Source organism: Xiphophorus maculatus, chromosome 16 (genome assembly GCF_002775205.1).
Source record: "Xiphophorus maculatus strain JP 163 A chromosome 16, X_maculatus-5.0-male, whole genome shotgun sequence".
Lineage (NCBI taxonomy): Eukaryota > Metazoa > Chordata > Actinopteri > Cyprinodontiformes > Poeciliidae > Xiphophorus > Xiphophorus maculatus.
In genome coordinates this window covers 9,919,551-9,934,566 of record NC_036458.1, presented here as the reverse complement: position 1 = coordinate 9,934,566, position 15,016 = coordinate 9,919,551, and the positions used below count along the sequence as shown (strand labels likewise).

The following is a 15,016-nucleotide window of genomic DNA, read 5'->3' as shown; positions in this document are numbered from 1 at the left end:
AGTTATTTGCTTTGTTTTCACCCTGATTCAGATTTTTTTTTGTAAGTTAATATATAAATGTTATTGTTATTTTTCAGCATAGCTTAAAAGTTCATAGTTTGCATACCAAGGGCCTACGCAGTGTGGAGTGAATAAGGGATGGGAGACACCCAAGCGACATTTCACAACATTTTAGTTAGTAGTCTGGACCGGTGTTCTCATGATTTGTCCTACATTCAGTAGCAGCGTCCTGCAAATCTGGTGGTCGGGGCAGATTTTATCCAATCACAACAGAGACATGTTTGACAGGCTTCGGGTTTAGCCAATCGGTGAGCTCCTGAACAAAACTCACACCCCCTAGTGGGCGTGTGCTTAAATGGCAGCAGCTCTCTCCAATATGGAGTACAGAAAATAGCCTGATTCACTCCACATCTTATACTTTTCTCTTGGGTCTATATTATCACAGGGTTAATTATTATTTATAGCTTATTCGCAGATGCCAGCCCGCTATAATCTCTTACCCTTATTTTTGAGCTGTAGCTTGAACTTAGCAAACTCCTCAGTGCTTGACAGCCGCCGCGCTAACAACGATAAACCGCTACAAACATTTCAAAACTCCTGATTTCCACCGAAACACAGCGTTGTGAGCTGTTTTCAGCGCTCTTAGCGGCGGAAGGACAAAGTCTGAAAGCTTCCGTCAGAGCAACAAAGTGAGCCGAGTTACTGGGTGAAAGGTGACGTCGCGGCAGGATATTTGACTCATAGGTAAGTTGTCTACAAATTTGAAGTTGTTTCCAATGAGTGCCTGTTTTCTCTGGCGTGGCTCCAGGTATCGGTTGCCACTTAAGTACAACTTGGATACTTCTGTTGTTGTAACTATAGTGTTAATGCAAAACATCCCCTAAAATTTAGTTAGCTATTTTTTGTCTAATAATAAGTACAACAAGGTTTTCTGGGTGTACTTGACTGTACCAGCCTGCGCTGCAGTACTTCAGGCCTTTAAGAGGAACCCATGCAGGCTTCAGTTTAAGCCACGTATTGTGTAAATCCCATCTTTCTTTCTTTCTTTTTTTTCTTCTTTCTCTCCGTGACAAGAATGCACAATGCAGCGAGTGTGTCAGCCTCTCTGGGTTCTTTGGGACTGCTGCGTCTGGTTGGGGTGTCCTGGTCCTGGAGTCTGGCAGCAGGCCTAGGAGTATATCTAGGCACCAAAAGCTGGAAATACTTCTACATTGCAGCACGTACTGCAAAGAGAGACCTCAAGTAAGTTAAATGCGTCCAAATTAAGTTGTGATGTTTCTGGAAGTGGATCTACACTCAAATATTCCCTCTTCTTCTTCCCTCATTTGAATCAGTGGCCTCTATGTGCTGCTGAGGGTGAAGCTGGCTTTGTGGCGCTACATGCGCAATGGAAGCAGTATTCTTTCCATCTTCGCCCAGACTGTGAAACGACATCCAAATAAACCAGCACTGATCTATGAAGCCACAGGGGAAACATGGACCTTCACCCAGCTGGATGAGATCTCTAATGCTGTAGCTCATTGGGCAAGAGGTCAAGGATGGGTCTCTGGGGATGTGGTGGCCCTCTTCTTGGAAAGCAGGCCGTTACATGTGGCGTTGTGGCTTGGCTTGGCAAAAATTGGGGTAGAAGCTGCTCTTATTAACTTCAGCCTCCGCTGTGATCCTCTTCTGCACTGCATTGGGGTATCAGGGTCACGGGCCATAGTGTTCGGAGCCGAGCTGGCTGATGGTAAGTATGATTAATGTCACCATCTGTATAATGTGTATTACTCTGAAGGATTTCATAAACCTTGAACAGCACATTTCTTATAGTAGGTGTGATATCAACAGTTTTCAAAAGAGTACTATGTCTGAATAGTTCATTTTCTTTCAAACAGTTATAAAAAGACAGCTTAAATGTAACCAGTATAATTTTAAAGAGTATGATGTTTCTCTTTCAACCTACGTTAAAAGCTGGGACTCCCAAAACACACCAGAATGGATGGACTATTTTACAAAAATATTCTTTGATATTATTGCCTTGTTTTCCATATGTTAAAACAAACTTTTGGTAAATTATCTGTAATTTTTGCAGGTCAGCAAAACAATTATATTTCTATTTGTGGAATAAAAAGTGACATTAACAATGATAACGATTGATTTTAAAATTCATTAAGACAAACTGTGCTTGTTGCCTGTTGGGCAGTGTGTGCGGAGACATTTTATAAAAGTATAGTAAAAGAATAGTTTTAAACCTCAACTTGATGGGCATCATTTTATTCTTGTATTCAAATGTATACACTTAAACAGCTGTGCACAGGTTATATCAATATGTTGCTGGTATTTTTACTTGTGCTTCTTGGTGTTTTACAATATTCAAGGTCAATACATACTCTGCACGAACAGAGAAATTAGTTATTTTGTTAAAATTCCACAAGAACAAAGCTTTTGTCAGCAAGGACATTTCGTACTTCACAAGAACTCGCGTAAAGGACTCACTCAAAGTCTTCATGAATCTCTTCCACAGCCACTTTATATTTCTCTGACTCCACACAAGAAAACAGTTTTGCCCAAAATGTGAACAGGCTGAAAGAACCACCAAATTAGGATTTCGGGAGCAGAATGATGTAATTTCATTCTTACAACTCTGGGAGAGACAACACCTTTCTCTACACTTACAGAAAATGGATTGTCTTTTATGTGAATGGTGTTTAAATATAAATATTTGAAAGTAAAGATCATTAGTTATTAATGTTTATTTTAATTAGTTCTTTCAGCTTCTATAAAAGAGATTCTGTTGTAGAAACTGAACTGTTAACTTAAGCTGTATTGTGATAATTATTTTTCAGTACAGAAAATATAAATATTTATATTTTTTGTCCCTTTTTCGCAACTCTAGTTGCAATAATCATCATATTCAGCCTAAGGGTGATATTGGCTACAGATTGAAATTATGTAATAAAACAGATCAGAAAACATTCTGCCTTGAAATAAAACCAGAGTTTACCCATATAATTATTTACCAGTAAGATTGTAGTTTAATGCTGTGATTAAAAGCTATTTTAGGGTTTGATGAAAGGTAGAATTTTTGTGGGCCATTAAAGCATATGCTCATGTATGAAATTAGTAGTTTTTGGAATGCATGTAAAACAAAATACTCCCCTCCATGTAATTCAAACAGTGTTAGTTCTTAACCCTCAACAATGAGTCCTGAGTATGTTGTTTATAATAAATGCATAGCAAATTATGTTTATATATATTTCACATGATCATATCAAGTTCTCAAAACTGAAGCCGAAGGGTAAATGAAAAGCTGCACTTGAGGGGATGTAGAGTACCGTAATCACTTAAATGTGTATTTTCCAAATTGTATCAAAAGGAGAACACACAGGCTCACTGATGGTTGGCACATATACACTGGGTGGTTACATATTTTATTTTATACAGTTAGCTTTTAACTGTATAAAATTTTAAAACCTCTAGGGTGATTCTATTGTTCACAGTTAGAAAATTAAACCTGAAGTATGAAGATGACTTGTGTTCTAGCATGTCTGAACCTGCTGTGCGTGTTAACATTGCCTTGAGAATTCCATTCATGCATCCTTAAGTTAGATTGCATGCCTTTTTGTTTGTTCTGCAAACTTTCCATCTTTGTTTTAATTTAGCTGTAGAAAAACAACCATTCAAAGCAGTTTTGGAGCAGTTTCAGACTTGAACTAAAAATTAACCCTACAGTGCCTAGCTTGATCTACCTGGATTTCACACATTATTTGTATAATTTATGATGGATTTTTATGGTAATATGTTTATTATATTATTATTCAAACTTATGTATGCCTGAAAAAAACATAAAATCACCAAAAGTGTTTCTAAGAATTTATTTTTTTATTTTGCAGAATATATTAATCTAGTAGCTAAACAGACCTGACAACATGGCAGTGTTTGTTTGTTTGTTTGATTTACTTGCTTATATCTTATAATACTTAATTCTCTCGAGGGTTTTCATCAGATTCAATGTCAGGGCTACCAGTCAGTAGATGCAGATGTCTCTATTGCTTGGTCTTTGGCACTGGTACCACACACTTTCCCCATCTTCAGGCTCAGGTTGAACATAGATCCCATGATGCCACACAGTTGATCTGCACAGCACCTCTGGAGTCAGTGCTACCCAGACCTGCAGCCTTGATCTTTTGCAGCTTGTTTGTCACCTGAAGTGTAGAAACAAGTTTTAGGTGGAGGAGAGCGGTTGTGGGATGGAGTCCTTTGAAGTGAGGAGAGTGGATGGTGTCTAAAAGCTGAAAAGTATGAAGTCCTGAGAATAGAAACAGACAGTTGACACAGAGGGTGGAGGTGACAGCTCGGGGACTGGTGGGTGACTGACCAGACTTGTTAAAAAGCTGGTTCCGGTCATTCACATACCCTATGTCTCATACTGCCTTATTTGTGGCCAGTGTCATCATTTTTTTTTGTGGCCTCTAGTGTCCCTTATATGAAAGTAGGCTGACAGGAAAGGGGGAAGACATGCGGCAAATATCGCTGGGTCCGGGAATCGAACCCACGACTGGTTCCAAACTCAAGGCCTCCAAACGTGGGTCGCGCTATCCCCTACGCCACCACAGCACGCCCGGCCAGTGTCATCATTTATCATTTTAAGAGGCACAGCTGTGGGTTGCCTTAAATGTGGCCCTGTTTTCCCATATCCTGCAGAGGAAAGAGGGGCTGTTACACTGAAGCTTGCAATAGCATGTTTCTTCCTGGTTGGCACTGGCTTTGGTTCCCTTTTCAAAGAGTTATACATTAATGAATGTGTTATCATTGTGCAAACAGTTGGACAATATACATGATCTAAAACCGAACAAGCTGAACTTTAAAATGTCAAACACCTCTCATATATTTGTTATATGGAAGCTATTTCTAAAAAGGTTGGGCAGCCATCTTGGAATCTTAAATAAAACGTGCACAGGGCATCTGCAATTCTTGAATCCTCCACTAGAGGACAGAAAGCAAGTATATCGTTTAAAAGAGCAGTGGGGTTTTTTTTAAGGAATGAATTAACTTTGTTACAGAGATCTCTGAAATGTGTATCAAATATGATTCATATTGCATTAAATTTACTGGATGTTCTCATACAGTTGAGATATCTTCTGTTGACTTGTGTTGCCTTCTCGCATCTTTTCCTTTATGATCAGCCATGTTGGAGATCAATTCATCCATCAGCCAGTCCATGGTGCGCTTTTGTACAGGGGACCTCAGCGTAGAACGTCTGACGGCTCTGAACGCTCAACCTCTGGACCCAGTTTTAGCCACTGCATCAAGACACCCGCCTTCACCTTGTGTTCCCCCAAAAGGCATGAATGGTTAGTAGGGATCAGCCCAAGTTATTTGTTTTTATGGCCAACATTACCAATTTCTCTAGTGTAAGAAATCTTCTCAGGAAACTTTCTTGGTGAAAGAATCATAATACTCTTTATGGTTAATCAATTACCAGTACTTGCAGTACTTATTGCGTTTGCATCTGAGATCAAGGGTTTTGATTGGACATGTGAAAACATTGGCATTGTGCAAAATCTCTTGCCAGCTTTAGCCTCCATCTTTTGCAAGGCAAAAGATGGAGGCTTTGCTTTTGGGTTGATGCCCTCATTTTAAATCAGAATACATTAATCTCTGGGATGCAAAAGCTGTGTGCTTCCTGAACGATATGACCACTGCACATGTCTGTAGTGTTTGTACTTTTTTAGAATTTTAGTAGATGAATATAGCACCACAGGCATCTGGAGTTTGTATCCCAAGATGGAAACCCCCAATACTATTCCTGATATCTTCCTGACTTTTTTAGAATGTGTTTCCCCCTGGCTATAACTGTATATGCACCTGCACTTATATTACATCTGATTACATAAGCATAGAATGTCTGCAGGTTTCTTCTTTCACCCATGTGAACTCCTCCTGAATGACTGAAGCTTCTATGTGGTAAAAACATCTGAAGTTAAATTTTGAGTCCACTTTTAAATAAAAACATGCAGTTGAAGGATTTTTTTTAACCTTATGTAATAGGTTTTTTTTTTTCTGAAAATAAAATAAAAAGAAAGATTCCAAAAAGAAAACCCATGCAACACCATACTAGACAAGTCTATGCATTAAGAGGTGAGAGGTTGTCCTAAGCAGCCTTTAGCCATTTATAGAAAGGACTTTCTGCACTTCATGCAGATCGAGAGTAAAATAAGATGTGTAGATCTCCTTTGGGTCATGCCTTATCTGTTTGAGCTGTGAAAATGTGACTCTGCTAATGGACCAATTATAGTTTTATCTGATCAAACCTACTCTGTTCGCTTGTTTTTTGTTGGCTTGTTTTTTCTTATTTTAGGTATGAGTTTGCCGCATTTATTCGAAGTCAGTGAAACAAATAAATTATTTAATTAATATTAATTATTGGTTGCAAAATTAGCGTTGATCACATACTTCTGCCGAATGACATTTGAATATTGTTTCAGTTCAGGTTTTGCGTATGCAGTTTTGAAAGTTGAGACCTGAGCGCTGTTTGTACTTTTCACAGATAATTTAATCCAAAAATCTGAACATGAGCTACTCTGAGGCAGCTATATAGGGGGCACTATATTTAGTGTTTTCAAGCCAAGCAAAATGAGAACATCTAGTTCAGATTTAAATTTTGCAGAGCAATAATGTACACAGCATGACCCCAGCATCACTGTCAAATCCCATAATTTGCGATTTCAAACCAATGATAATGTCTTTTAATGCATTCAAACGGTGAATTTAACTTTGATAAACTGTTATGACCAAAAAGCACAGTGGATATCTTAATTTTCACTCTCTTTGATGTTAAATTTAAATGCCTTAAAAATGTCTTAGAACACCAGCATGCAAGTGTCTTCTGTTGTTTTCTTTAGTTTTTATTATGGATTAAATTGGAGAGATAAGCAAGAAGAGACCAAAAGAAAAAAACAAACGCAAAGAAATAATGTTCACTAACTTTGACATTGATGAGCCCATGTTTGAAAAATCAGTTTCTTTTGTGTTTGCTTTACAGTCAAATGCCTAGATTTAATTTCCCTCAGATGTTAATTAAATTATATTGATGTTGAAAATAGAAATAAATGTCAGAAATTTGGTTGTAATTTAGAAATTTTATCTGTAATGTTGCATTATCTTCTCCAGACCGCCTGTTTTATATTTACACCTCTGGAACCACAGGACTCCCCAAAGCTGCTATTGTGGTCCACAGTCGGTATGTTCTAACGAGCTACTGCTCACCACAAATACTTGCAGTTAAGAGTTTTTTTTACTGTTCCTGTACTGTGAATGAGAACATCTGAAAATCTATTTTGTCTGTATTTATTTTTCTATAATAGCTACTACAGAATAGCTGCCTTTGGGTACTTTGCCTTTCGCATGCATCCTGATGATGTCATCTATGACTGCCTGCCCCTGTATCACTCTGCAGGTAAGTGATGCTCACCTTCTGTATTTAATTAACACACATTCAGATCAATTGTTGAATTTTGTTAGTTAAAGACTTTCTGTTGGTGTCAGGTAACATCATCGGCATTGGTCAGTGTCTTATCCATGGTCTCACTGTGGTAGTGAAAAGGAAATTCTCTGCCAGTCGCTTCTGGGAAGACTGCATTAAGTACAACTGCACTGTAAGAGCTACAGTTTGAGCAATATTCAAACGTACCATATTTTAATGGGTAATTAACTTAAATAAGAGAACTTTTGATGACTTTCCCTCACAGGTGGTACAGTATATTGGGGAAATCTGCCGGTACCTCCTGTCACAGCCAGTCCGGCCATCCGAGAAGGGCCACAGAGTTCGCCTGGCAGTGGGGAATGGACTTCGCCCCAGTGTGTGGGAAGCCTTCACAGAGCGATTTGGGGTGGGGCAGATCGGGGAGTTTTATGGAGCAACTGAGTGCAACTGCAGCATTGCCAACATGGATGGCAAGGTTGGCATTCACTATGTTGTCTCTTTCCGCATAAAATTTTAATTGGATAGGGGTTGGATACTTTAGCTGAGTATGTTCTGCCAGGTGGGAGCCTGTGGATTTAACAGTCGCATTCTGCCCAACGTGTACCCCATCCGGCTGGTGAAGGTTAATGAGGAAACCATGGAGCTTATTCGGGACAGCCGTGGTCTCTGTGTCCCTTGCAGCCCTGGTAATAAAATGCTTTAATGTTGTCACAAGTTTGTCTAATACAGTTTGAGTCTTTTCTTCTGTACTGAATCTACACAATTAAAATCCTCCATTCTTTACAGGGGAACCAGGGCTTCTGGTAGGTCGTATAAACCAGAAGGATCCATTACGGCGCTTTGACGGCTATGCCAACCAGGATGCTACAAAGAAGAAGATTGTTCAAAATGTCTTCAGGAAAAATGATTCTGCATATTTATCAGGTTAGCACTTTATGTCATCTAAAAACAAAACTTCTTTTTTTGTCAGCACACAGTGTGATGTGACCAGTTAGCTATTCACAAACATTGTGTCGTGTTTTTAGTTGCAGCTAATTAGCTTTTCACTTACTCCAGGAGACGTACTGATGATGGATGAACTGGGCTACATGTATTTCCGTGACCGGAGTGGGGACACCTTCCGCTGGCGAGGAGAAAATGTCTCCACCACTGAGGTGGAGGGCATACTCAGCAATGTTCTGGATCAAACCGATGTGGCTGTGTATGGAGTAGCAGTGCCAGGTGAACTGAAGGATCTTTTCGTATTGCAACCACTTCCTGGTCTTTCCCCATTAGTCTTATTGCTGTCGATTTTGTGGTAGGTGTGGAAGGTAAAGCAGGCATGGCTGCCATCGCAGATGCTACAGGGAAGTTTGACTGCGATAGTTTCTTGCAGAAGATTCAACGATCACTTCCTACTTATGCCCGCCCAGTGTTCCTGCGAATCTCCCCACAGGTAGACACCACAGGTAAAATAATCCAGCATTTTCTCTCTGTAAAAAAAAAAAAATAATCGCTGACAATTCCTTGTTAATGAAATATTATATATCCAAATATGCATGTATAGGTACATTTAAAATCCAAAAGACCAGACTCCAGAGGGAGGGATTTGACCCACGGCTGACAACTGACCAGATCTACTTTTTGAACAGTCGAGCTGCCCGTTACGTTCCAGTGGACGAGGAGCTTTACAACTCCATAGTGGAGGGAAGAATGTCTCTATGACGTGTGTGGCCATAGCAGTGCTGTCCAAGTGCCTCAGTCAGACAGGTTAATCAGGTGCCAGAGGAAAACACATTGAGGAGTGCATGCAGCAATGTCTGGATCATTCAGTTTTGGTGCAACACAGTTTTGGCTGTTCAGTTTTCAGGAAACGGAGTTAAGAGGACTATTTACATCGAGTACTGTTACACATGAGTTTAAACACTGTATAAGTAACACACGATGACATATTGTGGGGGTATTTGTTCTTTAACAGTTCCTTTTTAATCACCAAATGAACATTTCAAATCGCCTTTGAGGAGCGTCGTACATAGAATAGATTTTTTTCTCAGCTAATTTGAAGGACGATACATGTTAAATTAATGATGTTAGAATATAACTTCTAGTATTAAGTGAAACTTTGTTATAGGGTATTTACCCATCTAGGAAATGCTAAATGCTGCTAGGTTGTACTGTGTAGGTTTACCTATGTTACTCTGGCTTGTTTTTAATGAGGTTGAAAAACCTGATTTTAACAGGCAGTATGAATGCCTACAAGTTCAAAACCATACTAACCTTAACATAACCATAACGTCTATCGTGATTTTTTTTTTTATGCAATGAATTACTAAACCTGATTGCCAGATATGAACAACATTGTTGAACCACCGAACAACACAGATTTTTTATTATAGAATGTGCCTTTTATTAAATTTTAGATCTATTTCACATTTTATGCTTTTAACAAAAAGTATTTTAAATAAATTATCAGCAGAGAAGCTAAGTGGCACATTTTGACTGTTTTTATATAACAAATCTGGGTGATATTACATAAGGGTTGAGGTTTGTGAGGTGCAACCCCAAATTCTTTGTTTTGCTGTAGCGCTAATAAACTATTTCAAAGTGTTTGCTTCATTCAATTTAATCTGTTTACAATTTATTGTGTAACCATATTTGCAAAAAGAAAAGAGAATTTTTACATTTCTTCCAGCTCTGTTAGTGCTCCGTTGACAACGTTATCATTTCCGGCAGAATTTTCAGTGGATGCTCTTTGCAAGCGGTACAAAAATAAGGAAAGGCTTTTGGTGTGATGATATTTGTGAAAGTGTAGAGGGGCGTTCTCTCCTTCGGGTCATAAAATGTCACCTTTCCTCTGTCCATGTCCAAAACCATTCTTATTACGTCTGGCTTCTTAGACATGTTGAGTGGCTCCCAGGGCGCGGTGCAGGCTTTGTGCTCTCCGTTCCGATATCTTATAGTCCAGAATCCCTCTGCAGGTGTCAGCACGTGTTTGCCCTTCCTATTGATCGACTCACTGGCTATTCCCAACACCCAGTAGGTGTTGCCGTTCACCTCCACGTCCCAGCTGTGGCGTCCAGTGAAGTAGCCCTCAGCAGCAAGCATCTCTGCGCTGATATCGAAGCGCTCTGGGTTGTCTGGAAGCTTGAAGATCTGGGTAGAGTTCTGCACAACTGTGAGATCCTCAGAGAGGATGAAACAGCTTGCTGCGGTATTGGGATCCAGAATCACTGGAGCTTAAATGAAAAAGTAGAGTTACTGATGTAATGAAGAAAGCCTGTTGAATTTGCTGCAATATTCTGCATTAGACTTACTATATTTGACAATTTTTTTCATCTTCTCCCACACTTTATATTTTAGAGAGCCCAAGTGCTTGGCCACATCAATTAGGGCTCCAGACAACATGTGTGGACCAGGAGACTTTTTCCAGGTTCTGAAAAGAGATTACAAAAGTAAACATTCGGGAGTTCTTTCTGTAGAGTTAAATTTAAAACAAGTTTAACAATGCATACTTTTAAAAACAAACCTTTTGATTGTCTCCTTGTAATTCTGTGAAAAAATGCAATATAAATATAAGTTTCTAATTGACATGCACAAGAATGCACATTCAGTTCTGCTTGAAATGGGCTTGATATAAATGCTTGACCTTCAGAAATGGGATATCTTGACTATTCATTTCCTGTTCCGCTGCTTTGATAATGTTAGAGAGCGATGCTACTTCATTGCTCATCTCCTCAATCTTTTCACTTATCATGAGATTCTTCTGATCCTCCTCAGCTTTTAAATCCAAAAGTCTAGCGGTCTCCTGCTCTTTAAGAAACTTGTGAAGAGCCTCAAATTCCTCTTTGATCTGTGCTTCAGTGTGTTTAGCTTGGTTCTGCAAGGGGACATGCTCAAATGGTTATTTCGAACATCTTCTGAAAGCATCCCTGAAACTGACCATACCTTCACGTGTTCAGCCATTTCCTCACATGCTACTGTCGCATTCTTGTAGAGCTGTAGCTTCTCTTTCAAGGGCAGCAGAGCGCTCTTCAGCTCCTCCTGAAATGTCAGTGACAGGGCATCAACTCTTTTACAAGGTCAGTCTGGCAGGTGGCCAAGCTGTCAGCACAGTGTGCGGCTTTCAGCTGCCACATACCTTTCCATAGCACCATTCCATCTAAATGGAAAGCTTAACAATACAGTAGCATGAAAGACAAAGAACTATGGAAGATCCATTGAACGGGTCACGTCAGCAAAACAGGTCATGCACAGACTAAAGATATTTTATAGTATTGAAAAACAAAAACACAACATATTTAGCGTGTTGGATGTTTAGTTGCCTTCAGGGAAAAAGGCAAGGACAGGATATGAATGAATGTAGCGTCACTTAAACCTTGTAGGAGTCAAGTTTCAGATCCTTCTGGACCTGAATAGAAACAGGATACCAAATATATAATTCTATTATTAGAATAGGAATATACTCTCTATTAGAATATCAGGAATACAAAAAAGTTGGAAAACCAACAATGTGCAACACATTTTCCCAGCAATTTAGTATCCACTAAATAAAATTAAAACTGTAAAATATTTAAAGTTTATTAATTTACTCATGGTGGTTAATACCTGTGTCTTTTCCTATAATATGCCTTGGCTGCATTTAATATTCAAATACTAAGCAACAAAGATTTTGTCATTTATCTTAGCTGCAATAACTGGCATAAAACTGGTTAATAGGTTATACTTAGACTCAACACTTATGTGAAGGATGTGCTGCTGTCTGCTCTTGTGAAGCAATGCTTTGACCAGCCTTGTGACATTAATATGCCTACCTTACAGTCATGAGCGCCTTCTGCAATGGCATAGAGTCTGTGCCCCTTGTGTGCAGCTGCTTTGCCACAAAGACCACAGATTGGTTCCAGATCCTCCAAGCAGAAGAGTGTGAGGTTTTCCCCGTGCTCTTTACAAGTTTTTGGGTCATTCCTGCTTCTGTCGTCTTTGAAGGACGCACAGGCCCTCTCTAGCACAGTGTTTACCACAATTTGATCCATTGAAGAGCGACGCCAGCACAGAGGGCAGCAGTGGGAGTCCTTATGGTCTTGTGTGTCCCAGCTGTCTTGCAGACAGGCCTTACAAAATCTGTGTCTGCAGGTGAGGACCACTGGCTTACACAGAATATGTCCACAAATTGGACAGGAAAGGTCATCTTCAGAACGAGCATGTGTGGTGGCCATTCTTTCCCCCAGCACTTTGATTGTAAAGCAGGCTCTAATGCCCCTCCCACATCAAGCTACCTCATCTTAACCTCAGAAATAACTGTTAATGCTTCAGATCTCAAATACATGTCAAGTGTAATGCTACACGGAGCGCTGCCCTTTCTCAAATAAACACCTCTCTAAAGTAAAAACCCTTCTCTTTACGTTTAAATGATTGTACCAACTGATAACTGCAAATATTATGAAGTGGAGCACCACAGAAATAAATATATATATATATGGTGCTGGAATATTTGCCCACACTATAGTTCTTGAATTGCACTCATGCCCTTTGGTTATTTAGAAGGTTGTTAAGTGAACCAGTGGTTGTAATGAAAGAAGCAAAACAATCAAATCTAGAGTATGAAGGAGGTTATAAATAGCAAAGAGAAGCTGTCTCTGGAAGATTTTATTCTTGGTCATTTGAATTTGGGATATTCTACTTAATTGTGGATGGGGTATTGATTTAAACTGTCACAAGTTTAATATGTGAAAAACTTAATTAATTAAAAGGCAAAAGACACACAGCAACATAGCCATCCTAAAGTTTAATTTGTTAATCTCTAAAGCATTTAACAGCAACCTGACCTTCTGTGCCTTGTAACCCAGTATTTGGTTGGCCAAATTAGCTTACTGGAATACTGCACAAAAATAGGTTGTGCCTGTGGTGCAAAAGCTCAGGGAACACTCTCCTGCCATAGGAAAACACTATTAAGATGTGTTAAACACTATTAACTGGATTGTTTGGGTTAAAACATCATGTTTGCCATAGGAAAACACTATTAAGATGTTTTCCTATGGCAAACATGATTGAACAGTCTGAATTGTTCTGAAGTGGGGCAAATTGAAAAAAGTGTGTTTTAAAGACCTAATTTTTAATGAATACGTTTGGAAATCCAACGAATTACAAAGGTAAGGATCACCTTGGACACATTTACATGTGACCTGTTGCTGGCCTGTGTATATAGACTGGGAATATTCAATTATGTGTAAATCCAAAAGTAATGCTTTAAAGAACGAAAGGATTCACCTACCTTATGGTTCCTGAAGGCCTCCCTTATGGGAAACACTGTATGGTTCATATGGTGGCCAGATCTGCTGCAAACACAGCAGACTGGCTCCAAATCAGCAACACAGAATAGTAGCATCCTCTCACCGTGTGCCTTGCATAATTTATATGGAAGTCCAAGGCTATCTTTAAAGCAGAGGGGACACTCTTTTACACAAAGCTGTGTCCAAAACTGTTCCAAACAAAAATTACAAAAACTACTACCACAGCCAATGCAGCTCAGAACCACAGGAGCCAGGAAGGTTTCTCCACACACCGCGCAGCAAGACCCATCCACATCCTGACAAGTCGTGTCAGCCTCCATCTGTGAAGGTTGGTGCAGCAGTCATGGATCTCTAATAAAGCAGGAAGATCTATTTTCTTTTTAGCTTGTACTTCAGGGTTCAATTTAGTCTTGCTCCAGAGAAGAGGGGGAGAGTGAGTCAACCACTCTGGTTTCACTATAAATTACCATTGACATGTAAGGAAATATTTTAGCAGCAAATCTACCATCGGCTCAGAACAAGTTGGAAAAATGACAAATACTTTTTTTTTTTTTAAAGAAAATGAATCATAAGGTCCACAATTTTGTAGTTTTAAATTAGCTAAAAACTATTTTTATGACTACACAGTGTATTTTATTGGTTAACTCAGTCCATAATAAAAGAGAGAGGTCACCAAGTCACTAAGCCAGGGATCAAAGTATCCTTACTTCTTCCTTGATTGGCATTGATGTGTGGTCTGTGATTGCCACTTTTTCCATCTATAAACAATCAGCACGTCTTTTACATGTTTATTTTTAGTATTTTAAATAAAACTCAAAGTTCAGCGACACAATTTGTGTAATGAATGGGGATAATCTTTTAAACATTTTATTTTCTGTTGGATTTGAAGTAACTATATCAGGGATCCTGCAGCACGTTTGGTCTTGTGTATTTAATTGTGAGTAATCATTGTAAGAATAAAGTCAAGTTTTCTATATTTTGTGTAGCGTTTTTATTTTTTTTTACAAATGAGGTTAGATCTGAATAATTTTACAATCTGGTAAAGACCAGATTATTTATGTATTAAAACATATAATTGACAGAAAGGCAGAATGTTTTATCATACCTGTAAACTGCATGTAGCAATGTGCAATAATCAAATAGTTGCTTAAAAAGGCAGGTGCAATTCTTTATGCTGCAATGTCAGTTCTAGAGCGTGACAGCCATTTTTATCTAAAATATAATGCTACGCAATAAAAAATGTCCTAAAGCAGTTTTACCTCTAAAATGTGGTTGACATTTT

General features: G+C 38.9%; 2 protein-coding genes across 3 annotated transcripts; one reads left to right on the top strand and one right to left on the bottom strand.

The window, feature by feature from the left end:
• The first annotated feature begins 28 nt into the window (after window positions 1-28).
• slc27a1 (solute carrier family 27 member 1) lies at window positions 29-10,073 on the top strand. Its single transcript, XM_005801495.3, has 13 exons — window positions 29-744; window positions 1,075-1,242; window positions 1,335-1,729; window positions 5,169-5,336; window positions 7,156-7,225; window positions 7,350-7,441; window positions 7,531-7,640; window positions 7,734-7,943; window positions 8,028-8,154; window positions 8,255-8,392; window positions 8,525-8,689; window positions 8,770-8,916; window positions 9,015-10,073. The coding sequence occupies exons 2-13, from the start codon at window positions 1,076-1,078 to the stop codon at window positions 9,170-9,172; spliced, it is 1,947 nt and encodes a 648-aa protein (XP_005801552.1). The 5' UTR covers window positions 29-744; window position 1,075; the 3' UTR covers window positions 9,173-10,073.
• Window positions 10,060-14,075, bottom strand: LOC102225795 (zinc-binding protein A33-like). 2 transcript variants are annotated; one of them, XM_023348808.1, is made up of 6 exons: window positions 13,716-14,075; window positions 11,393-11,488; window positions 11,094-11,324; window positions 10,974-10,996; window positions 10,762-10,880; window positions 10,060-10,683 (listed from the first exon to the last, which is right to left on the bottom strand). In XM_023348808.1, the coding sequence occupies exons 1-6, from the start codon at window positions 14,052-14,054 to the stop codon at window positions 10,145-10,147; spliced, it is 1,347 nt and encodes a 448-aa protein (XP_023204576.1). In that variant the 5' UTR covers window positions 14,055-14,075; the 3' UTR covers window positions 10,060-10,144. The 2 variants fall into 2 exon arrangements, with proteins under 2 accessions (XP_023204576.1, XP_005801606.1); XM_005801549.3 differs by lacking the exon at window positions 13,716-14,075 and adding an exon at window positions 12,259-13,708.
• Between the last annotated feature and the right edge of the window lie 941 nt (window positions 14,076-15,016).

What these genes read in the sequence shown, in the direction of transcription:
- LOC102225795 (XM_005801549.3), bottom strand. Translation starts at nt 12,660, where the DNA reads ATGGCCACCACACATGCTCGTTCTGAAGATGACCTTTCCTGTCCAATT. An exon ending in AAGGCGCTCATGACTGTAAG is followed by an intron (nt 11,489 to 12,258) that starts GTAGGCATATTA and finishes CTGACATTTCAG; the next exon opens with GAGGAGCTGAAGAGCGCTCT. An exon ending in AAGATATCCCATTTCTGAAG is followed by an intron (nt 10,997 to 11,093) that starts GTCAAGCATTTA and finishes ATTTTTTCACAG; the next exon opens with AATTACAAGGAGACAATCAA.
- slc27a1 (XM_005801495.3), top strand. Translation starts at nt 1,076, where the DNA reads ATGCACAATGCAGCGAGTGTGTCAGCCTCTCTGGGTTCTTTGGGACTG. An exon ending in TCCCCCAAAAGGCATGAATG is followed by an intron (nt 5,337 to 7,155) that starts GTTAGTAGGGAT and finishes TATCTTCTCCAG; the next exon opens with ACCGCCTGTTTTATATTTAC. An exon ending in CCCACAGGTAGACACCACAG is followed by an intron (nt 8,917 to 9,014) that starts GTAAAATAATCC and finishes ATGCATGTATAG; the next exon opens with GTACATTTAAAATCCAAAAG.